The 27,476-nt window shown below is 40.7% G+C and overlaps 1 protein-coding gene across 1 annotated transcript in view; it reads left to right on the plus strand.

Moving 5' to 3' along the window:
- Positions 1 to 26,406, plus strand: part of LOC108930778 (follistatin-related protein 5-like) — a 116,566-nt gene extending 90,160 nt beyond the window's left edge. Inside the window, exons 8-16 of the mRNA XM_018746188.2 lie at positions 902 to 1,022; positions 4,992 to 5,153; positions 6,381 to 6,515; positions 13,359 to 13,385; positions 14,011 to 14,129; positions 15,996 to 16,145; positions 20,053 to 20,160; positions 20,662 to 20,786; positions 25,704 to 26,406. Coding sequence (XP_018601704.2) covers positions 902 to 1,022; positions 4,992 to 5,153; positions 6,381 to 6,515; positions 13,359 to 13,385; positions 14,011 to 14,129; positions 15,996 to 16,145; positions 20,053 to 20,160; positions 20,662 to 20,786; positions 25,704 to 26,406 — 1,650 coding nt within the window. The remainder of the gene's footprint in view (positions 1 to 901; positions 1,023 to 4,991; positions 5,154 to 6,380; positions 6,516 to 13,358; positions 13,386 to 14,010; positions 14,130 to 15,995; positions 16,146 to 20,052; positions 20,161 to 20,661; positions 20,787 to 25,703) is intronic.
- Positions 26,407 to 27,476: the final 1,070 nt, after the last annotated feature.

Consider the following 27,476-nt stretch of genomic DNA (forward strand, 5'->3'; position numbering starts at 1 on the left):
TCGTATTACTCTCCATGGAGTCACAGGAAAAGTGATTTCTCACCACTGGTCCAATATGCAATTACAACTACAGGTGGTCCCCGACTTACGACGGTTCGACTTACGATTTTTTCGACTTTACGATGGAGCTGGCGATGCACATTCAGTAGAAACTGTACTTAGAATTTTGAATTTCGATTTTTTCCCGGGCAAACGATACACGGTGCAATACTCTCTCGCGATGCTGGGCAGCGGCAGCGATCTGCATCTCCCAGTCTGAAATGCAGAGGTGTATATTAGGTGTATTAAATGCTTTTTCGACTTACGATATTTTCAACTTATTATGGGTTTCGCGGAACGTAACCCCATCGTAAATCAGGGGCCGCCTGTATTCTAACTTTATCAGTTGCTTAAATATGGCTGGCTGTTAGTGTTAGTGCTCAGATACTGAGTCTCCATTATCAATACCCCTTTATCAACAGACATGTTTATCTTTAAACAAAGATTTCAAATGAAACTGCATCACAGCTAATGCACATGGACATAATTATGACTGCCACTGAAAATTAGTCAACCGATTTTGCTAGCAAACAAAAATTAACATTATGTTTGGGAGAAAACTTGAGACAAGATCTCATAATAATAATTCTGTGCTGATGGGGATTGATACTAATTACAATCTGCTTATTTTCTAATTCATGCATTCATCCTGAACCTCTCTTGTTGAAATAGTCATATATTGTATAATATGTTTACTTAATTTGATGTATTTTAAATACACTTTTCAAATGAATGAGCACATCTTATGTATTAAAGGGTGACCTTCCGTGTGCACGATTTTCACATTTTTGAACATACAAATGTTTCATTATCTTTTTTTTTTTTTTTTTACATGTGCAATGGTCTTTTTTTCCTCTTGAAGGATTTTGGAGATGACGCCTCTTTATACATAACCAAGGTGACCACCACTCACATGGGCAACTACAGCTGTCACGCCAGCAGTTATGAGCAGCTTTCACAGACACATGTCCTCCAAGTAAATGGTAAGCACAAAAACGTCCTACGTCCTAAAAAGAAACATGCAGAAGACTTTCGCTAAATGTTCAGCACATTAGCCAGTATAGCCAAGAATTAACTCAAGCAGTCAGAAATATTTATTTATGAATACAAGCTAATAATTAATGCATACAAGCTAATAATTAATGTCTTCATCCATGTTAAAAAATGCAGTAAGAATAGGCTTAAATCATTTTTATTAATGACAAACCACTTCTGAGCGGTGGTCACAGGTTCATCCTAACTGCAAACAAAGCAGCAATATCAGAAAATGAGAACAACTCCCCAAGCACGCTGAGTTCTTTTTTTAGAGCACAACAACAGCCCCAGAACCTTATTAGGATGCTGAACTTGAGCATTTTGTCATCCTCACATATTTTGTCCTTAATTTTGACTGACATTTAGACAAAGGTTACCTTTGCATGATTTTTTTTTTTTTTTCCCCCCGAAATTATAATGTGTTCCTGTTCACAAAAATGTAAGGTTTTATTATGTAAACATTTGAAAATGCCCCAGAGATTTGGAATTGCTGTCAGTATTGTTTTAACGCAGCTCACAAACCGGTAGAAGTTAATGTATGCCCTTAGCAATAAAATAAGGTTGTGCAGCTCTGGGGAAACATTAATCCCAAACAGTCTCAGACTTTCTTGTCCTGGTTGAAAACTATACTATGCGTGCGCATATTTAAAAAGGTCCTAAAACCTTAAAGTGGGATCTGGTTTGCTTTAGCATATTCAAATGAGTCATCACAAAAATTAACTAAGCAAGCATAAATATAAGGCAATAACACTGTATATGACGAAGAACTGACTTTGGTTTTACTTAGACGACTTGAATTGAATCTTCTTCACACCTTTAGGGTTTGGGTTCTAATATATAAAACAGACAATTTACTGATCAAAATTCGAAAACAGAGCTTGGGTGACAACGTTGCAGGATTTCCAGTAGAAAATGACTTTGTATGACTTTTTACGTGAACGCAGGCGTTGCCGCACCGAAGGCTACTGTAGCTTCTGTGGGAATTCTTAGCACCTCTTGGGATATAACAAGACTTGCAGACTTTATGACCTTTTTCAGTATAAACCATTTCAATTAACAGTGACCTTAAAGCTCATGCCAATTAAAGAGTAATTAGTGATAGGATCTTGTTTTAATTTGCTGAAAACAAATTGCCTGGCCTTAGGAAATGTGTTGCTGCGATTGATCACGTATGGAATAGCTGCATACTTTGACGTGAAACCTTGTAGGAAAAGGGGCTAATCGGGCCTTGTGTGGTTTTCCAATTATGTTTTGCTTAGTCATTTCTCAGTACGGCTAAGGCCATCTGCAGGTGTGGCAAAGAAAAATGATTTTATTTAAAAACTCACGTTTACTGTGTGTAGTGTGAGAAATTTGGAAATCGTAGAAAACTGAAGAATGCTGAATCGCATAATCACAAATTAAATTATATTTGGACACATCTTTTTGATTCCCATTTCTGGACGTCTACATTCAATGTGACTTTGGAGATCTCGGTGATGATCTTGGTGACCATTCATCCCAAATCGAACATGTTATCCTCAGTTGGCCTACCGTTGATACAATGTCCATTCATCAGTGAAGGGTTTCCTCTGAGACTCAGTGAGCCCTACTGTCTGCTGCACTGTTTATACCAGATTGGGCAGACTGTGGGAAGAAAGATTTCCTTCAATGAGCAACTGGACAAAGATTACTTCTGGGCTTTGGGAAGAGTTTTCTTTGTGAGAAAAAATTCAAGAAAAAATGATAGATAGATAGATAGATAGATAGATAGATAGATAGATAGATAGATAGATAGATAGATAGATAAAGAAGTATGTTGTAGAAGTTCAGCCTCTAGAACATGCTTGATGGTGATGTTTGAAAGGCGAAAAGGGTTTTGTCCTCTGAAAGACCACAAGCTATTGTCAGAGAGCAGCAGACAGCCCGAGCACTTAGAGGCGCCGCACTCAAATACAATTGCACTATTATGTCCTACAAAAGAGGTAGTGTTCCCAAAATGCACTGGGGCTGAATGGAAACATGGTGAATGACAGCAGACGACACAGTTTTAATGAAGTCATTGTGGGTCTCTAATGTAATACATGGACAGCGTCTCACAGAACCAATATATTCCTTGTCTCTCAAAAAGCACCTTAAGATACGTTGGAATCATTTACCCGAGGGGAACGAGGTACCAGGAACAATATGCAACTAAGCAGTGCACAATATCCAACTTGTTTTTCACTGTATATTCAGGTGCTGATTTTGTTAACTTTTTTCGAGTGTGATTCATAGTTTATATGTAATTCATTGTTTATATACAGTATAATATATATATATATATATATATATTATTAGGAAGATGATTAGGAATCATCGATATTCAGATGAACCTTCACGCAGCTACTTGTATAACGTAAATGTTTAATTAAAAAAAATGATTTGGAATGCGATTAGGAATCGTCGATATTCGGATAAAGTTTTATGCAGCTACTCGTGTGATGAACGCTGGTTCAAGAAACAAACTAACTACACTTAAGAATCACACATCTGCATCTAAGTATCTCTTCCAGCTAATATAATGAACACATTGTTTTTCCTATGAGATGTACGTCGCTTTGGAAAAAAGCGTCTGCTAAATTAATAAATGTAAATGTATTCATTCCAAAAGAGTGTGGAACAGTACCAGTGATTTATTGGTGTACAATAGTACAAACCAAAGAGTAACCTTATAAATAGAAGAGTGTTTTTTTTTTTTTTTTGTTCGTTTTTTTGCTCTGTGTTGCATTTTAAAAAAGCAAGAAGCTTATTCTTGTGTTTTTATTATGTTAAAATTTGTGGAGCCACCCTCATCTCAGCAACCCGTGTCCAACTTGGTGGTGGTACACCATAGGCTACAGGCTGGTGGGCACAGGAGATGTGGCAGATGGCATCGAAATGGCCTCTGCTCACCACACCATGCATGTGCAGCCCTCCAAAGCAAATCCAAGGAAGCACTGCTGGCTGTCACTTTGTCTCAGCTGTACAACACTAGTCTCGTGTGTCCTTGCAGTTAAGATCGTGACTTGTGGTATTTAACATGCAGCAAGAATAAATAAACATGCCAGGCATTGCCTTGCATGTATCCAGATGAATGCCCAGTGGCGACCAGGTAGCATAAAAGGTCAATTTATGCTGTACACTCATTATCATACTCATCCAAGGGACGCCCATGAGGAACATGGAAAAAAAAAACTCCATATTAAACAATTATTATATTCTGCACACAGACATCATATGGAACTGGATTGTTTTTAATAACCTATCCCAAGAAAAATAACATTGTTCCAACAACTGTTACAATTTAATTACAATCACACACTAAAATTTCAGTAAAGGAAAACCTAGCATGATATTAAGGAAAAACAGATTTTTAAAAACATTGCTGGGAAGACTTTGAAAGAGTTGCAGTGGTCTTCATGCTTCACGTTTGCACCATTTTTTAATGTTAAATAAGTCACGTTCTAACTTTACAGTTTGAAACTTGATAGGCAGCAACATAGTTCTAGCATCCATAAGCCAATTTTATAAATCATTGATAATACAGCTGAAGTTGTTATTACAGATAGTGACTTTGTGCAGATATTTTTTTTAAAGTTGCAGCAGGTGATGTAGCAGTTAGGGCTCTTAACTTGGGGTGAAAAACTGGGGTATGATACCCCACACATGTCAGAGATCTATGAAATTGCTGCAGTGAAATTACCCAGCGAGGTAAATAATTGAAATAATTGCATGTCACTGTGTACAAACCTAGCACCGTACAATCTGTAAGTGTGAGCTAAATGCATAAAGTAAAATAATTTTACAGTTATTTGCAGTGTGATGTTTGTTATTACAGACCATTCAGCGTGTCATTCTGTGACTCTTAAGGTGTCATGTACCCCATGCTCACATGCTGGGTTCGTTTCCCATGCCAGTTCCTCCAGTGATCCGGGTGTACCCGCAGAGCCAGGCCAGGGAGCCGGGGGTGACGGCCAGCCTCAGGTGCTATGCGGAAGGCATCCCCGACCCCCAGCTGACATGGCTGAAGAACGGCATGGACATCACCACAAAGCTGTCCAAGCAGCTCTCTCTCCAGGGTGATCTTGTGTTTATTGTTACAACACTGTTTTTGTGTACTGGTTCTGCTCCGTGTTTCTTACAGGGCGATTTGCATTTTACAGCGCATGACTAATTTTCCATTGAATTCCAGTTGTGACATAACCTTTGTGCACCAACCTATGAAACCGAACAGCTCTAAATGCTCTTCGATATATGAACAGCCCATGTATATGGGCGGTACCGTGGCAGAGCAAGTAGTGCTGCTGTCTCACAGTGCCTGGGTAGTGCGAGAGGGTGTGGGTTCGATCTCCACTCAGTCTGTGTGGAGTTCGCATGTTGTCTGCATGTGTTTCCTTGGGGTGCTCTGGTTTCCTCTCATAGTCCAAAGATATGCTGTTGAGGTTCCCCATAGTGTGTGAGTGACAGAGAGAGAGAGCGAGTGTGTGTGTGTGTTCCACTGATGTACGGATGAGTGACCACAGTGAGTAAGGTGTGTGGGCTGATAACACTACATAGAGTTCATTGGATGTCACTTTGGAGAAAAGTGTCTGATAAATAAATAAATGTAAATATAGGAAACAGCACAAGCATGTGCTTGCATCACATTCAACCAAGGCCCAAAGTTTTCTCCGTTAATAAAACACCCATATTAAAACTGGTTCAAATGCATCCTCAAATAAGTATAACCTCAGAACTTGTTGGTAAGGAGATGTGTAAGAAGAAGGGACCAACACAGTCACCAGGATTACTAGCAAGGGGGGGGTTTATTGGTTGGAGGGACAGCAGACAGAAAGGGGAGGGGAAACGGGGGCGCAGGGAACTGGTGTCTCTCGGGGATGCTCGGAGGGGGAGGTTGTGGTCGGGTTCGCTGTCGGGACCGGGGTCGTGCTTTCTCTCTCTCGCGTCCCGGGGGAAGAAATAGGGGCATCGATTACTTTCGGCTGCTCTTGTTCCTTCCCCGGCTCCGCCCCCCCTTCCGACCGCCCCGGCGTCTTACGTCTTACGGGATGCTACAATTACTGTGCACTCAGCTGATAGAGAATAATTAGTGAACTGCATGCTGCCTACTATCAGTTATGGGATTTTTCTTCCTCAGCAAAACTATCTGCAAAGATTCACTCATTCTGGACCCCAGAGCTGATTATTATCTTGATCATCAATATTATTGCGGTATTAGTATTTGGGATGGAAAGGTGTTCCGCTCTTTTCTTCGCTGAGAAATTCCTCATTTTGCCTGTTCTTTATTCTTGTTCCTTGTGACCCAGCAAATGGGAGCGAGGTCCACATCAGCAACGTGCACTTCGAGGACACCGGCGCATACACCTGCATCGCAAAAAATGACGCCGGAGTGGACGAGGACATCTCCTCACTCTTTGTTGAGGACTCTGCCAGAAAAACATGTACGTATTGATCAGCCACACTTCGGCTGGGACGCGTTCATGCGTTTGGCAGACGCTTTGCTCAAAAAGCAGTGTACAGCTCAGCATGTAGAGAAGTGCATCGCACAACAAATAGAGAGGATACACAGGATTGTGAAGGCACAGCTTGGTTATTTTATACAGCCATTGTAGTAGCACATATATTCCAATAGATGCCTATTATGGAATTATTATAGAAGTGACATTACGGTAGGGAAATAAGTAGCTGAAATGTGGCAGGTGATGAGGGACTAACTTGCAAAGGTTTCAGCAGCTCAGGAGACGAATGGGGGAAAGAAATGAATTTGGAGACCGTGCTTGAACGTTGGAAGGGATTCAGCAGTTCTGAGGGGCAGAGGAAGTTCATTCCAGCACGTTGGGGTGAAATAACTTTGGCTTTACATCTTAGGCCCCTCGTTAGGGGGATAAGCAGGTGGCCAGAGGTGGGGGAGCTTAGGCTTTTTTGCTGAGGTGTGAAGATTCATCAGGTCCTTCAGGTATTGGGGTGGAGTTTTTTTTAACCTCCTTGACAGTCGTAACCAGAGCCTCGAATGTGATGTGTGCAGATAAAGGACAAGTGGTCCAAAAGCTGCAACATTTCAAAAGAGTGTCACGGGCACAGGTGTGGCGCCAGTAGCTTTTTGTCTTGTGATCGTACCAATTAACAGAATGGTAATTTGTTGGTCATATCATCACACTGTCGCGGGCTGCACATCCAAGGTCCAAGGTCAACAATCACCCCATCTGTGCTCCACACCGTGAGAGCATTTTACAGGGCACTGGCTTACGGCAATGGCATTAGCAATGAATAAGGGTAGAATGAGGCGCAAGGAAACTGACACCCCACAGCCCTCGAAGAGCATGACCTACAGGAGAGAGTGTGGGAAACCTGTTTCCTCCACCACGGGTGAGGATGCTGCTCTACGGCTCCATGCTTGTTTCTCTCATTTACATCCTTTTCATCACCTTTTGCAACCTGCCTGGTACTCGGCTGCTTCTGAAGTCACAGTGATTCCTTTTCACTTACAGAAGTTCTGCTTTACGTCGATGTCAAGGAATTGGCCATTGTCATACATTCCCATTATATCTGTTTATTTCGGTGATTTTTCTCTCCAAGGCGACTTACAACTTTTTAGAAATGATTTACTTGTTTTATACAGCGGAGTAGTATTTAATAGGGAAATTCTCGGTAACCACCACTCAGCTTTGCACCCTGTGAGTCTGGGATAGGCTCTGAATCACTGCGACTTTGCTCGGGACAAGCGATTACAGATGCTCCTCTACCTCCGGTGGTTCGACTAATGATTTTTCAAAGTTACGACGGTTTGATAGTTTGTGATTAATATATATATATATTTTTTTTTCAGTGTGGGATGAAAGGTATTCGTATTTCGTATTCAATATTTATTTATTTATAAGATAGGCTGTTTGCTATGATAAGTATTCTGAGCACTTTTAAGGTAGGCCAGGCTATGATTTTCCGTAGGTGCAGTACTGCATTCTTTTTTCCACTTACGATTTTTCCACTTACGACGGGTTTATCGGAACGTAACCCCATCGTTAGTCGAGGATCATCTGTACTGAAATTGGATGCATGGGTGGAATTCTTGGTAGCCACTTTTATTGAGCGTACTGCAGCAGGAGGGGGTATGTGTACAGAATCAGGGTCCTTCAAGTGCAAGGCAATAGCTCTGAATCTGAAGGTCTGAATGACAAAACTGCTTTTTTGATTCAACTGTAACTAACAGGCCCAAGAATAAAGGTCTCAGTCGTTCAACCCAGCTGAAACTATGCAGAGTAATTGGTGTGTCTTTTTTCTTCAGTAAATTCTATTTTGGCAGTGGACATTCCTCTGACTAAACGTATTTCAGCGCATCCTCTGTTGTTTAATGCAACATATAATTTATTTGTAAACACATCCCCAATCACTAATCACTTAATACCCAATTAAATATTAGATTAAAAGTGATTTACTCAGTTTAAGCTAATTTACCACTACTCCCTTGAGATGACCTGAGTGTGATTGCAATTATAATGTGCTTACCTTACTAGAGGTCTTGGTGGACTGATTGTGGTTGTTCAGGTGTGGAAACTCTTCTCACTTTTGCGAGCAACCTTTTTAAAGCTAATTAAGAACAGACAGCCAAAATTGATTCCCTACTGTAATTACAATGACTTATTAGCAATAGTTCACGCTTTGTTTCCTTAGCTGCGTTCAGGACGGGAATAATGACGTGTCTGATATGTGGGATGTGCTTTCTATGTGGTGCGATGGAAAATAATGCATGGAATGTTTTTATGTGTTTGTTGCAGAGGTAATCTGCACATTTTCTTTTTGGGTTCGGCCACCACCAGGTCACAGGGCACTGCCATCCAAATGGGTTCTTGCGATTCCGCACTTAACGTGCAGCCCACGGACTTTTTTTGAGTGACGCGACGGCATCCTCCCCATTAGCGATTCCTTTTCGAACCAGAGGATGAGGTTTAGGAGGTCTGACAGCGAGGACTGTCAGTGTTGCTCTTTGCCGTGGCTACCAGGTACAAGGATGTTTCGTTGCATCCCTTTTGTAGAAACCAGAGCAGAGCATCCCGCCCACCCCCCCCAACCCCCATCCCCAAATTCATAGGGCGACCGTCCGCTGCTGTGAACATCACCAGACCAGCCAGCTCCCTGCTTTTCTGTTCTCTGTTTTCACAGTGCTCTCATTCACATTTACATTTGCATGTATTCATTTATCAAACACTTTTCTCCAAAGCGACGTACATCTCATAGAAAATACAATGTGTTCATTACATTAGTAGAAAGAGACACTTAGATGCAGACGTGTGATTCTTAAGTGCAGTTAGTTTCCAAACCATGAACTGATGTTCATCACACAAGTAGCCACATAAAACTTTATCAGAATATCTAGGATTCCTAATGACCTTCCTAGTAATATTTTTCTCTTTTTTTTTTGAGATACATATAAACATTTACGTTACATTACAGGAGTAGCTGTGTAAAGGTTTATCCAGACATGATCTTAAAGTCATAGTGCATGAATATTTACACCTTACGTGAACTTAAGAGATGATGGGCGAAGTGAGTCTGGAAGAGGTGAGTTTTAAGACCCTTTTTAAATGTGGACAGAGATTCAGCAGTTCTGAGTGACAGGGGGAGGTCGTTCCACCACAACGGAGCCAGAACCGAGAACCTTTGTGCTTTTTTTTTTTTTACCTTTGACTTTTTCTTGTACTTTAAATATCTCCCTTTAAGAGTGTACAAGTCCTGTCCAACTTCCTAACACTACCCGGATTCTGCCCGGAAGGCCTTATGCCCCATTATGCACGTGTACCAGTTACTTCACAGATTTTCATTTTACCTCCTTAGTGCTGTTTTTACTGAGCTGGCAACAGTACCGAATCTGAGCATCGCCTGGAAACTTGTCTTCCCAGCTCAGTGAAGGATGTTCTTTCCAGTACATGGAAACAGCATGCGGAAAGTGTGAGGCCGTCACAGATTCGCTGTATCTCGAGCTCTCTTTTGCCTAACGCTCAGAATCGCTCGCTACAGGTGTCTGTAAAGATAATATTTGTTTTTTTTTTTTTTTTTTCCTTCTGCTGAAGGTTTGCTGGAGAGTGCTTCTAGCTGCAGGGAGATCAGATAACCCGCACGGAGAAGAAAAAGAAAAATCTGCCTCTAATGCATTTTTTTTGAAAGAGCTACAAAACGGGCGCATATTTTTAGACGTTACGGCCGGGCTGTCGCTTCTGCCCCTGCGTGAACCCGCTGTCTGCGCCGATCTGTCCAATCTCATGTAGCCCTCCCGGTTGACCAGGGCATCTGGAAAATATGGGCACATCTCTCCGAGGTGTGTTGACTGCGGCTCCACGGTCAGCTGCTTTCTCACATGCGGCGTACAACAGCATCCAACAGCGCTCCTGCTGAAAACACATCGTTCCCGGAGCAGAGCAGAGTGTCAGGTATTCCCCAGACAAGCAGAGCTGGGCTTCGCCGCTGAGGACTATTTCTAGGGGGTAACGGTTTAGTCTTCACACTTAACAAGTGTGCTTAACACCCCTAAACCTCGGAGGAGCCGATTTTTACAGTCTTATTTTACCCAAACCAGTTCGTTAAACGGCATCTTTAAAAAGCACTTTCTGGGTCAGCGAGACACATTTTGCAAATTAAAGGTCCTCCAATAGAGCGCTCTGACTGCTCTCTCCTTCCATTACACCTTTCTGCTGCATTGTTCTTACAGCAAAAGCCAGATAACACATATTTTAAAACTGACCCCTAAATTTAACCTCAAAAACCTTTCACCTCCGAAACCAAACATCTCTAATATTTAAGGAAAATATGTGCTGCGTATGCATATGCTGTATATTTGCATATGAATATCAGTGATCCCTGAGTGTTATGTTCAAAGTAAATGGAGACTAGGTATACTTTTCTTTTCTTTGGAGTGTAATATTTCTTTTTATAAGGTAGTGTTGAACAGCTCGGGATTAGTTTTATGAATGCAAGCTGGGGGCTGCAAAATGCAATGGCTTTCTCTTTCTCGCTTTTGAATTTTTCACGCAGAAATTGAAATTTCATGCGGCAAGCGTGTGTTGCGGTGTGCTTTCTACAGATTCCCAGTGGCAACTGCAAAATAATAATCTGAATTCCCCGCTCTTTTTTTTTTTTTGGGTTAAAGGAAGAAAAGATTCATACAGATATTTTTACAACTTTTATTTGACTGATATTTACCATTTTTGAAAGGTCTAAGTAAGCTGTGGTCCCATTCGTAGTATATCTGTGTCGGTTCGTGTTAGATGTAGATAAACTCCAAGAACGTACCAACAATTCTTAGGGTGTTGTTTGTGTGAAGCATCAAAAATTAAGGTTTCATAGTGATATTCAGGGACCCTAAGTGTCAGGGGAATTCTATAAGATAATCAGTTAATCAGTTTCACATACTTATCTCACCAATATTCAACCATCATAACAAAATATGTTTTTTATTTATTAATTTATTTATTCTTTTTTTTTAAATGAAATTCAAATATTGTTTGTGGGTTGATCATAATTTGCACCTGACCTGTCATTGCCAAGCAAGAGTAGAACCAGGAGGCACATTATTTACAGCCCGACAAGCCTTACATGTGTAACGTAATGCAAATGTTCATATGTTTCTCAAAAAAAAAATACCTGGAAGGTGATCAGAAATCGTTGATATTTGGAAAAAGTTTTATGCAGCTACTCGTGTGATGTACATTGGTTCATATGATGGAAAGAAACAAACTAACTGTACTTAAGAATCACACGTCTGTATCTAAGTGTCTCTTTCTGTTAATGTGATGAAGACATTGTATTTTCTATGAGATGTTCGTCGCTTTGGAGAAAAGCGTCTGATAAATGAATACATGTAAATGTAAATGTAATTTGACCCAGAGCAAGTAATTTTGGCGTTAAAAGGTCATACGCAAAACAAATGAATAATAGCGGCACTATTGACCATCACATTCTGATACAAAAGTATAAAGCATGCAGAGGTGAAAGAGAACCTCGAAAAACAGTCAGGCTTTGTTTGCCAATTTGCGTTTGCTAATGTGAGACCCGGTTACAACTTTCGGCTTATTTTACCTGTTATGGAGTAGAAATGTGAATGCCACAGAGAGTTCCTAATCAGAGGCTATGCAAACCCAACAGGAGGCAATCCAGTCACGGCATAATGGCTATGTAAACAGGTCCAGTTTGTGTAACCTCGCTGTCAGCCAGTAGCCGCTCCTAATATAGAGGCCGACCTTGCTTTTTTGTGTCTGGCATAAAATTGGGAGTGAAGGTGAAGGCAAAGCAGCTGCTGAAATGGCAGTGCTGCAGGTACACTCACTTTGGGTCCAAACGCTGATGAATGAGTCTGTGTGTGACTGGTGCAGCCACCATCATTCGGTACAGTGATAAATAGCTCCAATTCGCTCTGTTATTCAAAGAAATGGGGTTACCACATCTCAACGTCCCCCACAGTCAAAAGGGCTGTGATACTGCATAGCATTTGGAAAAGGTGTGAAAAGGATGCTATATATATATATATATATATATATATATAGTGTAATTTTTTTTTCCTTTTTTTTAACCAAAAATTTCTCTAGAATAAGAACTGTTCTGTGCTTTGGTACATGCCGACGTGATGCAACCTGGTTTATCACTGCAAAGCACAAAGAGTAGCGATGGCTGCGGTTCGTTCCTCTTAGGCAGATATGCAGTACCTGTTGTCTTCCGGGAGTCACATTCATCCTATCTTGAATTGTGCATTTGTGATGGGCTGGGAGTTAATCATGTGAAGCCATTGTGCTGCGCTCATCTGCCCGTGCATTACCGTAATGCTTATGAGCTGTATCCAATCTGCAATGCTCTGCCAATCTTCAATGCATTTTTTCCCCTGGATTAAGGTTTTTTTTTTCTTTTTTTTTCTTTATTGATGAAGTGTGTTGAAAGAGAAATTCATCCCTTTGTATTGTTTCTTTCGTACATTTTTAGGGGACAACGTGCTTATGTTTACTGTTAATTGGTCTTTATGAGGTTACTTTCACTGCCTAGTTTTTATACACTAAAAGTGATAGAGCATGCTTTAATTCTTTATTTTTTTTTTACTTTTAATGGTCAAAGTAATATTTTACTTGGAGTTAAATATGTCATTATATCATGCAATTGTACAATTCAGCCTTTACAGTGACAGCATTTAAGAATAGTCATCTGACTATCATTATTTAATGCCATTATGCTATTATAATGCAGTTAAACTTTTGTCGTTATTTTTAATCTAGACTTAATACATATTTTTTGATTTTTCATTTTTCCAGTGGCAAACATTCTGTGGCGAGAAGAAGGTACAGTGGAGTTTTGCATTTTTTCGACTTTACACATAATATACACATATACATATACTTGTACGATGTACAGATTTTCAGTAATTCTCAGACATTATGTACTTTTTTAACCCTCACACTTTTTCCACTCACACTATGTGTGCATTTTACAAGATGGATTATCTGTTTTTTCTGTGTGGAAAGGTTTAAACTAGGAGTGTATGCACAGCACTGAAACACTGGATTTTACAATTACTAAATTTAAAAACAAAAAAAAAAAAATTGCAAAACCAAGGCTTTGACCAGATAACATTTTGCATTTATTCAGATTAAGCATGTAAACTAGGCAATTAACTGAAGCATATTGCCATAGAAAACAACACATTTTAAAAATGGGAGCAGCTGCAAGCTACACAAAAAACATCGACAAGGCAATTATCTGATATGTAATTATAGGGACTCCTCTGTTTCTATTTACAGTTATGCTAATATATTACCCCGAGGCTTCAGAGCACATTGCAACACAACAAGTATTTTCAAGCCTCACTTGATAGCTTTTTTTCCCTTTAAACTCCGTATTTCCAACGAAATTTGTATTTTGCTTTATCGTCATGTTGTATAACAAGGGCAATTCATTTGCCTGCAGGTTTCGGAGTTGCCAACATGTTCTATGTGTTTTATGAGGATGGCATTAAAGTCATCCAGCCAGTGGCATGTGAAATTCAGAGACACATACAACCCAGCGAGAAACTGCTTGGGCTTCAGGTAAGGTGATCTCAGTATATAAAACAACCATAGCTGTTATATTTATGTCATTTTTTTTACCTGTTATAGATATTATGCTTGTTAACGTAAATCGTAATTAGTTTGATTTTATCTTCATAAGCGGTAGTTATTAACCATCTAGGAAAAAAATAACAGTTGAAAGACATGAGGATCTTGTCAACCTCGAGTTACTAATTACAGGTGGTCCCCGACTTACGATGGTTCAGCTTACGATTTTTTTTCGACTTTATGATGGTGAGCTGGTGATAGACGTTCAGTAGAAACTATACTTCAGATTTCGATTTTTTCCCGGGCAAACGATGTGCGATGCGATACTCCCTCATGGTGCTGGACAGCGGCAGCGATCCGCAGCTCCCAGGCTGTCACGTAGAGGTGTGTATTAGGTGTATTAAATGTATTTTCGACTTCCGATATTTTTGACTTACGATGGGTTTCGTGGAACGTGACCCCGTCGTAAATCGGGGACCACCTGTATTATCTGAAACCCAATGACACATCCGTACCGGTTCAATTTGACAGGACACTTTGTCGATGCCATACTGTATTAACGTAGTACGTTGTCAAAAGTGAAACATTAACATTCGGGAAAAATTATTCTAACCTGTAGCACTGAAAAGATTTCCACATCCATTTATCACCATTTTCTATCCACCTGGTACACCCCATGAAGCTCACCTCAAGTGTGTGGGACATCCTGAAGATTTACTCATGTATTTAAATGACTAATTCCCTCTCCCCTCCCGTCTTCCATGACTTTATGTTGATTAAACACCCATTATGAGAGGTGAAATGTTGTGAATGCAAAGCACTCACTTATAGCTCCAGAGGGATGTGTTTGTATTAGGATATCAATCAAACTGAGTGGTTTTGCTGCAGTCCTAAGTGCTGCTTTGGTACTTCAAGTTGGGTCAGCGCTGATTTTGAACATGGTGGTTTACTCCAAAAGAAAATATTCCTAACTTACCGCAAGCTGTAGGAAGGAAATTTTTTAGTTTTTTTGTGGATGTGAAATTAATGATGTGCACTCCCAGTGAATAAAGAATTATCCACCAGTGTTCAGTGCTAAAAACACCTTTTATACTTCACTCCCCAAGCGCAGAATCAAAGGTCTACAAATCTCAAAATTCCATGAATACAAATATCATTGTTACACCTAAAGTTCTTCCATGGTAATATTGTAATGAACAAGAGCAACCAGTATGTAACAATGATCACTTAATGATGCAATGCTTTACTGTCCACACTGTAAAGAACACTATACACTAGTAGTAGGAATAATAATAATAATAATGTAATAATAATTAGTATTATTCAAATATAATTTTACTTTATATGACCAACCCTGAAAAGAGCTCTTGTCCCTTCAGTGGTGCGAATGTCCCACGCCATTCATGCGTCTCAAACTGGCTCCATGTGGCTTGTCTGGCAAAGAAACAGTAGCATTTTGTTGGAAGGAGCTATAGTTATGGCTTAGATGAGCCTTGAGGAACGCGACCGTAGCGACTGTAAAACCTTTCCCAGCACATGCAATTCAATGTGTTCCTTAAGCAATATTTGTAAACACCAAAATCAAACACCGTGATCATGTGGCATGGAAAAAAAAATTACTTTATAGTCAGTCAGTTTCTGCTCTGAATTTCTGCTCTTCCCGAATTTCAGGTAGTGTGTGGATCAGGGTTCCGCCAGTTGCAACGAAGTTATACTCCGAAGAAAAGCGTGTTTGCGTTACACAAATGTGTGACGATGCATCCATTTCTCTATTCAGTTCCATATGTCAATGGAGTGCACATCATGTTTATTGCTGAGTTTCATTAATGTTTTTCTGTGTGTGGGTTTTGTCTTTAGGAGGAAGTTTGCCCCGAACTGGAGAGCGAAACAGTGCAGAAGTGTGTGTGGGCATCTGCAGTCAACGTCAAGGACAAGTACATATACGTTACACAGCCAACATTGAATCGAGTGCTCATTGTAGACGTTCAGTCACAAAAGGCCGTCCAGGTGATCCATTTAATGCATTTGTACAAAAATGGGCTAGCTGTGCTACATGAATTCTGATAAATGATTTCCAATAGTTCATGCAGCATTGTGGCCCAGTGTGTTTGCGAGCTCCTCACCTGTATTTCAAACGTGGCAATGAATGAATGAATGAATGAATGAATGAAAATGCTTCAGAAGCTGAGCATCAAAAATGGCTTCATAGAATATCTGAATATCTCTCGTTCTCTCATGCGCCATGGTGGCACAATGAGTAGCAGTGGTGCCTCGAGCTCCTGAACCGTCAGCTGAGACCTGGGTCTCATTCAAGTCGGCGTGGAGTTTGCATTTTCTCCTAACGGTAGTTCAGTTACCTCGCAAAGTCCACAAGACCAATTTGGAGTGAACTGGTGACTCTAAAGTGCCCTTAGTGTGTCTGAGTGTGCATTGTGGTACTACACAGGTAGTCTTCAATTTAAAATGGGGTTCTGATCCAACAACCTACAAACTATAAGAATATATAAATATTTTACATTCATAAATGCTAAGTGAGTGTGTGCGTGTGGGGAAACCCTGCAATGCACTGGTGTCCCATCCTGGGTGTACCCCCACTCATCATTGTGCCTAATCCTTCCGGTCCACCATGAACCTGTTCAGGACAAGCAGTTATTGAAATTGGATGGATGGATGGATGGATGGTGCATCGTATAATAGGGCTTTGTTACATTTTGTTCACTGTTTTCACAGTTATTACAAATTTTTACGGTCATTTTCCTACTATATATATATATATATATATATATATATATTTTTCCTGGTAGTTGTTGTGGTGTAACTTTTGGCTAGTGATGATGACACAGGTAGTAGATCATAAAGCCATTGGGTCTGCATCTACTGCAGCTCAGACCTCCTCAGGTTTTACACACCTGCTTGTCTCCGATTAAGGGGACCTCACTCAGGCTAAGAATGTAACACCTTAGTTTGCTTTGAGCATAGCAGGCCGTAAAGGCTGGTCTGGGTTGCATTTCCAGAGCTCGGAGCCTTTAAGGGTCCCTTTGCACACTCGGCTAGTTGCTCTGGCGACGGGTTCCAAATCATCAGCGGGTCACCTGGATGTTCGGCTTTGTCACGTTAGATTAGCTGCTCCGCATTAAACACCTGATCCCCTTCTAATTAATTATTTATTTCCTTTTGTCTGTTTACATGCTCACTTAACTCTCCATGTTGCATATATCGAAAAATTGAGTGGAATCTCAGCAGTGAACAGGAGATACTACTCTATTTCTTGTATTACGCGACAGTACTTAGTACTCGACAAAATAAAATTAATGTCATTGTTGTGGTTGTCCTTGAAACTCAGTAATGCTGCAGGTGGGTTTTACGACAAAAGTCCAGGAGGAGTTGGTCGTGTAGTGGTTAGTGCTATTGTCTTTAGACCCACTGGTTTCAGGTTTGATTCCCATCTCTTGCTGTAAATATCCTTGAGCAAGATACTAACCCTAATTTGTTACAGTAAGGTTGCCCAGCTGTATAAAGGGGTAAATAATTGTAAGTAGCGTAAAACTAGAAGGTGCTTTGGTGAAAAGACTCAGCTAAATGAATATATGTAAATATATGCTAATAACCTAGTAAATAGGGAGGAGTTATATTCTAGGTTTAGATGTGAAGTATTTAAAAAGTACAGTATTGCAGTACTTAGAAGCATCGATCATATATTTTGTGCATGGATGGTGAAGTAATGCTGTCTCTCTTTTACACTTCATTCTTGGGCATATAATTGGTAAAATCACATGAAACTATGCACAGGGTGAAGTTTTCAGTTTCAGCCAACATTCACATTCACACTTTTAGGAGAGAAGGAGAACAACCATTTTATCTGTTTAAACAAAATGTGGCAAAACCATGCTCAACTACAGCAACATCTGTTTTTTTCCGGCAGAGAACGTGCCGAGATTCTCTTGATTCTCGATGCAAGCGCTCATTTTCGATTCTCCGGGATGCATGTCGCCCTGTTATCTTTGCAGGGAACGCTCGTTCTGGCCATGCAAACACCGCAGAAGTAAATTAAAGAGGAACAATCCAGCGACAGAAATAAGAAGCTCTTCCTCCCACTGCTTGCGACAGAGAGGCTTAATCGGGATCCATTTAATTTCTTAGACAATTTAATTGCTTTTTGTTTAGCAAGGCGCACAATCTCAGCTGAATCTGGAAAGTTCTTCCAGTGACATCCATAAAGAGCCCTTTTGCTTAGACTTACAGGAATTGGTCTGTCTTGCTAATTGGATTATTCTGTAATGATATCAATAACCTCTACGGAACATGTGAAACGTGATTTGATAGGACAGTAAAACAATATTTATCGCCGTTAGTTCTGTTAATAAAAGTCATGCAAATTCTAATGAAGCTATGATCAGCTCCGCTGCTTCATTTCCATGAGATTCCGTAATATAGGAGGGGCGATTGTGTGGTATTTATGGTCTGTCTGCACCTTAACTGCTGGTTGTCATAGAGACGAAGCCGCAGGGGGTTTTTCATGTAATTCTCTCTGTGGATTAGGGATGTATTTTAGTGAAGACTCTGGTGCAGGCTTGGGTTGCCCAGAGATTAACTCTAGGGATGTTACCGGCAAGTGTTTCCACTGCAGGAGTCTATTTCAGTGTGAGAGTTGAAGCTGTAATGCGTACGGAGATGTGTGCCACTTGTGTCCAGGTTAGAGGCGGATGATTCCTTTGCTCGTCTCACTGCCATGATGCATAATCTGGTGCTCATTCTCTCCGTTTTGCAAGTGATGCCACGTCTGCAGCAAGCGGATTGGCAAAAGTATAACAAAATATCCAGTGTTCAGGAAAGGGAATTTGGAATTTTCAATCTAATGAAGGATACCGGGTTCTTTTATACAGAAAATTATAGAATAACCGACCTTGGAGGAAAATAAAACGAGACAAAAACCATAAAGATGTAACAGAGCAAAGGATTATTATATGTTATCCTTTAATAGGGCAAAGTACTGCAGTGGAAGCTTTGTTGAAAGCTTGTACACATTTCCCTTTCAATTTTAAATTGTACAAATTACAGCGTTAATGTGGATTTTTATTTATACCCACCTTACCTAAACTGTCTATGTGTATTACTTTTGAAAATGAAAGCTTTTGGAGTGAGCAGATGTAGCACTGGTGTGATACATTTATTTAGCAGACGCTTTTCTCCAAAGCAACTTCCAATCAACTCTATGTAGTGTTATCAGCCCACACACCTTATTCACCGTGGCGACTTATGCTGCTAGATACACTACTTACACTGGGTCACTCATCCATACACCAGTGGAACACACACTCTCTCTGTCACGCTCACGCTATGGGTGAACCTGAACAGCATGTCTTTGGACTGTGGGAGGAAACCAGAGCACCCGGAGAACATGCAAACTCCACAGAGAGTGAGTGAGGATGGAACCCATGTCCTCTCGCACCACCCAGGTTCTGTGAGACAGCAGCGTTTCTGGCTGTGCCACCATGCTTGTTTGATTCTTATCTCCCCCATTATTAAAAGTACAGTAATAACTTTACAGTAGTTGTAAAGTTACAGTAGTAACTTTTGGGATGGCTGGTAGCACAGTGGTTAGAGTGACTACCTTTGGACCCAAATGTTGCAGGCCAAATGTTTGAGCCTCATCTCTGGCTGTAGTACCCTTGAGCAAGGTACTTACTCTGAATTGCTCCTGTAAAATTACCCAGCTGTATAAATGGGTAAATAATTGTAACCTTAACATTGTAAGTCGCGTTGGAAAAAAGCATCAGCTAAATGAATAAGTGTAAACTTTTCATCAGTGCTGTAAAGTCCCGTGTCTCTAAGTTTGAGTGACGTTTACAGAGACACCTGTTGCATTTGTGTGAAATAAACTGATGTCGTTTGGCTTCTCGCTCTGCCCCCGGAGGTGGTGAGCACAGACCCCGTACCTGTGAAACTGCACTACGACAAATCGCACGATCAGGTGTGGGTTCACAGCTGGGGGGACATGGAGAAAACCACACCCACTCTACAGGTAACACACAAGGCCATATTGTGGGTGTCAATGCTTAATAAAGATATATACATGCTGAATTGCAATATTTTTCATATTGTGCGTGTTAATGTGTATCTTGATCAGAATGATGTAACGGTTTGCAATGAGTTCTGTGTCTTTAGTCCTATTGAACACAGGCAAACTAAAATTGTGGTGCAGGATGAAATGATATTTAAAATAATATTTTTTTTTTATTGTGTGTTTCTGTTTGCTTATTCTACTTTATGGATACTTTTTACTCTATAATACGTTTTCAGGCAGTCTGCAGTCGTTCACTATGCTCCTTTCCCAATTTATCTAGATTAGGAAGCTGGTTAGGAGAACGCGCGGTGATACGAGGCTAAGAATGATCGGCGGGTTGTACATCACTTAATGATTGGGACCTCCATGTACACCAGGAAAATTATAACATTGGAGTAACAAAGTGAATTATTCATACCTTCACAATTAATATATTATCACCCCCCTGCTTGCGTGTAGGTGATCGCTCAGGCCAGCGGGAGCGTGTCCCATCACACAATCCACACGCAGCCCATCGGCAGGCGCTTTGACAAGGTGGAGGATTTCTTCATTCCACCAACCACCCTCATCATTAATCACATCAGGTAAGTAAGAGTGTGCAGAGGTTGTGCCTTACTGCTTTCGGTCCCCAAGCCACCCCCGCAGCCACAGGTCGCGGGAAGGGGGCGTTGATGGTGGGCTTTGGCTTAATCCGTCAGTGGAGAAGCCAGGTACACACCTCCATATCTTCAGCACGTCCCAGCGATTTAATCTAGAGAGACATTAGGATTTGTGTGAGTAACTGCAATGAGAAATGAATAATATTCAGCTGGACTTATAACAGTCTCTGCTGTACGTATAAATGCTTGGAAATTAATGAGGTCTAAGCATAAGATCATTTTTAAAAATGTCCAGATTTCATTTCTTCAGCTGTTGCTAAAGTTTTTCCATGTACAGCGGTTAGGAGAGTTCTTTTTTTTTTTTTTTTTTAAATCCCATTCAGTTAAATTAATGTCTTCAAATGAAACTCTTTCAAATGCCTCTTCCTTTGATCCTACACACACACACACACACGTGCGCAAACGTATATATGTAGGACATCATCAGTCCGTTATTGTTGCTACAGTGAACTTTTCCCTCGTATAATGTGGTCTCACACAATGAAAAACTGCTACAATGGATCATGAAAACATAATACTTGTCTGCTTTTGTGGTTATTTTACTTCCACAACAGGCATTTTACTCACTGCTTATTATGTTTTTCACTCTGCACAGGACATTGCTCAGAGCACACTATTGTAAATAGCACCTTTATCTCATAATCAGATGAGGATAATCTAGTATCAGGCCACAGACAGCACCATCGCACAGTGAGAGACAGACTTGTGATCTTATCATAAATATCCATTACATATATTTATTTAGCAGATGCTTTTCTCCAAAGCAACTTCCAATGAACTCTATGTAGTGTTATCAGCCCACACACCTTATTCATTGTAGTGATTTACACTGCTAGATACACTACTTACAATGGGTCACTCATCCATACATCAGTGGAACACACACACTCTCTGTATGGGGGAACCTGAACGGTATGTCTTTGGACTGTGGGAGGAAACCAGAGCACCTGAAGGAAGCCCAGGCAGACATGGGGAGAATATGCAAACTCAACACAGACCGAGTGGAGATCATAACCCATGTCCTCTCGCACCACCCAAGTGCTGTGAGACAGCAGCGCTACTCGATGTGCCACCACTGTCGGTGCCATTAGCAAAATATTAAAATATCTTCCGGAAAGGTAGCAAAGGCAAACCAACTGAAAAGAAAAAATGAGATTAAAAGACACTTTAGACATCACGAAGCACATGAAACATGGCAAAAAAACAGAAAGATACTATTGCAAGTACCAGTTTAGCTAGTTCTACCGGTGACACCATTTCTCAGAATGAAGAAATCGATAAGAAAAATGTTGTACTGTGTGTCCTGCCTGGTGGTGACAGATTGTTGAATGCACCTCATTCTCAGCAGGAGAAAAATGACAAAGTAAGAGAGGGAAGAAAGTGGAAGAAGAAGAGGGCACCTCAAAAAACAAAACTAATTGTTCTCATCCCCGAACCTTCCAGTTTAGAAGTCAAAAAAGTGTCCCTGTTGTGCTTTACCGCTAAGATTCCAAAAGTGACTCTGAAACCCCAGAAAGTGTTCACTCTAATACATAATTCATGGTACCAGTTTGAATAATTTGTACAATAAATGATAGAATCCAGTTTTTTTTTTTCTTTTTAAACAAATATTATAAAATATATTAGTATTGTCACAGTGCATAAAAGTACCTTTCATTTTTCCCTTTTTAATTAATTTCATGTGGCATACTTTTTGTGCAGAACCGTTGGTTTTTTTTCACCCCCTTAGAAATAATGGTAATTTGACCTCCTCGCAACAGGAATGCACCTAACCAGGTGCTTTCAAAGGCGAGGGAAGGCTGTGTGCTCATTTTTAATTTCCTGGAGCTCTTAATTGATTCACCGAACTAATTATTCAGAAAGGTGTTAACCAGGCGTTGATTAAAGTGCTATCAGAGACCTGTAGGACAGCAGCTCTTGAAATTCCTGTCCCTTGTACAGATCGCTGCCGCTTCTGTTATTGTCGAAGATGCGGCATGCTCAGGTGTGGCTTTAAAAGGGCGATGTTGATGGTTGTTAGGCCCGTGATTATTGTTTATTTGAGCGAGCATCCTGTCCCAGCACCCTCCCGTGAGAGTGTGTAGAGTGTTGATGTTCTCAGCCGCGCATCAAAGTGGAGCTTCTTGTCAAACATCAGACCCCACTTTAGTGTTTCAATGAGGAGACGGGCGTGATGCTCTACCAGCATGAATGCCCCCCGTGGCCACCCGATAGGGCACCTTTTGAGGCTTCAGTCAGGGCCAGGAACGGCACCACCTGAGTAAAGTCCTGTCTGTAATCCTGTCCCTCTGAAACCTCTGATAACACTGCTTAAATAGACGAAGAATACAGCCGTATTCACAGGCTGGAAATCCGTTAAACGCTTCCATTGTGTGACTGCATGGGCTCTTATCATGGTCTGAATTTATTTTTCTGTATTTACTGTACTGTGTGTCCTGCCTGGCAGATTACAGATGCTCCTCGACTAACGATGGGGTTACGTTCCGATAAACCCATCGCAAGTGGAAAAATCGTAAGTCGAAAAAGAATACAGTGTCGCACCTACCGAACATAGTAGCCCGGCCTACCTTAAACGTGCTCGGAACACTTACCATAGCCTAGAGCTGGGCAAATTTCAGCAGGAGACACACATGGGCGTTAAGCAGACATGATGGGATGTGAAAACATGACATAAAAAAAAAATGCTTTCAACACAGTATTGGTTGTTTACACTCGTTGGCCTGATCGATACAGAGACTGCGAGTGTGGCTGAGTGGATGCTGCGGGTCATTGCCATTGCCCAGCATCGGGAGAGAGTATCATACCGCATATCGCAAGCACGGGAACAGATCAAAATTCGAAGTACGGATTCTACCGAATGCGTATTGCTATCGTACTATTGTAAGCTCGAAAAATCAAAAGTCGGACCATCGTAAGTAGTGGAGCATCTGTATTACAGAACTGGATGAATATGGATTATAGCTGTGTATAAGCAGTATAATCCCTTTTCTTTCCCAAGGATTAGATTGTACATTTAAACGTTGTATTTTAATTGGAATATATATTTTTTTCATTGTAAACAACCTTAATATGCATTTTTTTGACATTACTAAACGTATTGTTCCAAAAGTAATTTTCCACATATGAAAGAAATAGTAGAGGCTATTAACTGTAGTAGTTTTTTTTTTTTTTTTTATCACAATCACATTCATTAGAGACTGGCATATAATTTCCTGCTTTTCAGCAGACGTTTAGTGCAAATACCAATTAGAAGCAGCAGTGTGCATTGTAAGATTATGCTCAGTTTGATTTAGTAAATATTAAATGAGTTTGGTAAACAGTAGTCTCTTCATTAGGAATGAAGCATGTTCACATCTTTTTGGAATCATTAACTGAAACTCCAGTTGCTGTCTGGGAGAATGCAATTTAAATTGATGTTGCAACACATTTCGGCAACAATGGCTCTTTAAAAATATGTATATTTTGAGTCTGTTTTGAGCTACCAATAAAACAAGTCGCAAATAAATGTTTAGAATGGCAGGGAGTGTCTTTCTGTTGAGTTTCAAGGATGCCTTTCTTGTTTTACAAAGACCTCATTGAACAGATTTCTGCAAAAACAAAAAAAGAGATCCCCATATTGTATGAGGTATCCAGACAACTGTCATCCCCTCACTGTTGTCTCTCTGCTTCCACCAGTCGATGTGCACTCTGATATCTTTTCTGCGCTTGTTTCGCTGTGCTGCTGAATTCATTTTCCACATTTCTCACGATATTTCATGGTTCTGACAGCTGTTTAGCCACCTGTATGAGGGCAGAGGCCTCCTGCTAGTCAGGTTTCCCATGTCACTCATGGACCCCAGTGAAGTTGCTGAATCAGTGTTGTCTGGCGCAGAATAAGCAATCGAGTTCATCTCTTCCAGAGAGAAGCCATTTCAGTTATGGAATTATTGTTTTCCGAATAAATAAGACAAACAATGAAAACAATGCCAAAAACACTGAAATACAGACATGTTATGGATGATGAGATTTCGAGCCTGCAGAGGAGTGCTGATTAAGTTTTATGATGAACTTATTTGTTTCACTATGACATAGCTCAGATATACTTACATCCAAACAACAAATTGTCTGGTACGCTCCCAAAATGCAAACAGATGCAGAGTGAGCACCGATTCATTGGCTAATTAATTTTTCAATATTTAACATATATTTCACTGGAGCGATCAAAAAAATGAATATTACATTTGCATTACATTTATTTATTTAGCATACGCTTTTGTCCAAAGTGACTTCCAGTGAACTCTATATTGTGTTACTATCAGTCCACATACCTTATTCACCGCGGTGACTTACACTGCTAGATACATTACTTACCCTGGGTCACTCATCCATACATCAGTGGAACACACACTCTCTCTCTCTGTCACTCACACACTATTGGGGAACCTGGACAGCATGTCTTTGGGAGGAAACCCACGCAGACGCGGGGCGAACATGCAAACTCCACATAGACTGAGTGGGGATGGAACCCACGTCCTTTCACACCACCCAGAGTGTCAGAGTGGTCCAGAGCCTATCCCAGAATCAATGGTCACAAGCGTGGGGGATTGCATCCTGGATGGGATCCCAGTCCATCACAAGATAGCCACATACACACACACATGGCAATTTAGTGGCCAAGTCTTTGGACTATAGGAGAAAACATACACAGGCAAAGGGAAGATCATGCAAACTTCCCCCAGATTTAGTTTGATTCAAATCCCAAAACTCAAACAGAATGGATAATAAAATCTGTTTTTCAAAATAAGGAGTTTATCTGAATGAAACAGAAGAATTAATGATGACAATGAATTTTCCCTTTTTTAGGTTTGGCATGATACTCCACAAGAATGAACCTGTGCTTTACAAGATTGACCTGGAAACCACTTCCTATGTGAAAAGCATAAGTTTGAAAGAGTTTAACTGCATACCAAAGTCTTTGGCCTACACCCATCTGGGCGGATACTACTTTGTCAAGTGCCGGCAAAGATCATCCGGCACAGCCCTTCCTCAACTGATTGTGGACGGTGTGACGGACGCTGTGATTGGCTACAACAGGGATGTCACCGGCACCCCTTACGTGTCCCCGGACAGCCATTACCTCATAAGTGTTGATGACGAGGACGGCCTGATGAGGATTCAGCCCATCACAGTGCGAGGCGAAATCCAGGCCGGGTTTGACATTCGCACAAATTTGCACATCTCCCGGGTGGCCTTCCAGCGCTCCTTCACTGAGGTTCACCAGTATAACGTGTTTGCCAGCTCAGCCCTGCAGACCGATGTTTTGTTTGTCGAGCTGAGCTCTGGCCACGTGAAGATGATAAAAAGCATGAAGGAGCCAATGGACACTAATGAGTGGCGGTGGGACCCGAGGAATCGAGCGATTGTAGACAGCAACCTGTTTGGCCAGTACCTCGTAACCCCCGCAAGAGAATCTCTATTCATACTTGATGGGCGACTCAACAAGCTTAATTGTGAGATCACTGACATACTGAAGAGCAACACAGTTGTGTGGGTGGGGGAAGTATAGATATTGCAGTTTACCTGTTGTACTACAATTGCACTAAATTTGGATGTAAACACACTTTACAAATTTTTAAAAATTGAAAGAGCAAATATGTCAACAAACCAGACTGTCTGTTTAAAACAAACTACATTGGACCTCCATCCAAAGAATACAGCAGACAACATATTTTGTGTTTGGGCAAATCTTAGAAGCCAATTGGAATTGTTTTCAATGTATGGTTTCCGCAACGATGAGGAGAAAAAGAAACTGCACGCACTCTGTAGCTTCTTCTAGGTGTACTTTAAAAAAGAGAAATGATTTATCTTCAGCTGCAGGGAATTTTCGAGTACCATAATAAAATCTGTTTGATTTGTGGTTCCTACATCCAATTGATTTTACTTTGGGCGGCAAACAAAGGAAAAGGTTTTGACTGACCTTTCATGTTGCCTATGTCCGCAACATATTTGTGTCTATTTCTGAAATCTTGTTTTTCGTGCCTTGAAGGAATACAAATTCACTAACAGAAAGAAGTAATTAATCCCATTGTGGCTATAAATTACGCTACGCCTAGCGTTCCTTTGCGTCAAGATGGCTCAAAATATTTGTTTGTTTTTAAATGACCTGCCTTTTAAAGGGGATGACAATGTTTTTGCATAAAATACTGCAGTCGGATAACACTGAAAAAACGAGAATAATCGTTCCGTTGCGCTGATGATGTTCACGTACGATGTCCATATTTATTGATAACGGTAGAATTTAGCTTTTGATAGAGTTGTGCGTGCTGTAATACATATTTGGGAAATGAAGGCAAAGGACGAATCTTGATACAAGAAAAGGAGACGTACTACATTTGACGAGAGTGTGAAGTGCATTTCAAAGAGGAGTCCACATTCTTTTGACTTGTCACTTTTTGTGGTGTGCTGTTACAGACATATTATGCAGACTGTAGCTTAGCGCAGGCAGATATTCAAAAGCAGAGGGTTTTGTGCAAAAGCCTGAAATTTCTACCAGAAAATAATTGGAATTTCAAACTTTCAAACTTGTTTGAAATTCGGACAAGTGAAAAAACCCACGTGCTTGTTAGGTTAACCCTG

Source organism: Scleropages formosus, chromosome 5 (assembly GCF_900964775.1).
Source record: "Scleropages formosus chromosome 5, fSclFor1.1, whole genome shotgun sequence".
Lineage (NCBI taxonomy): Eukaryota > Metazoa > Chordata > Actinopteri > Osteoglossiformes > Osteoglossidae > Scleropages > Scleropages formosus.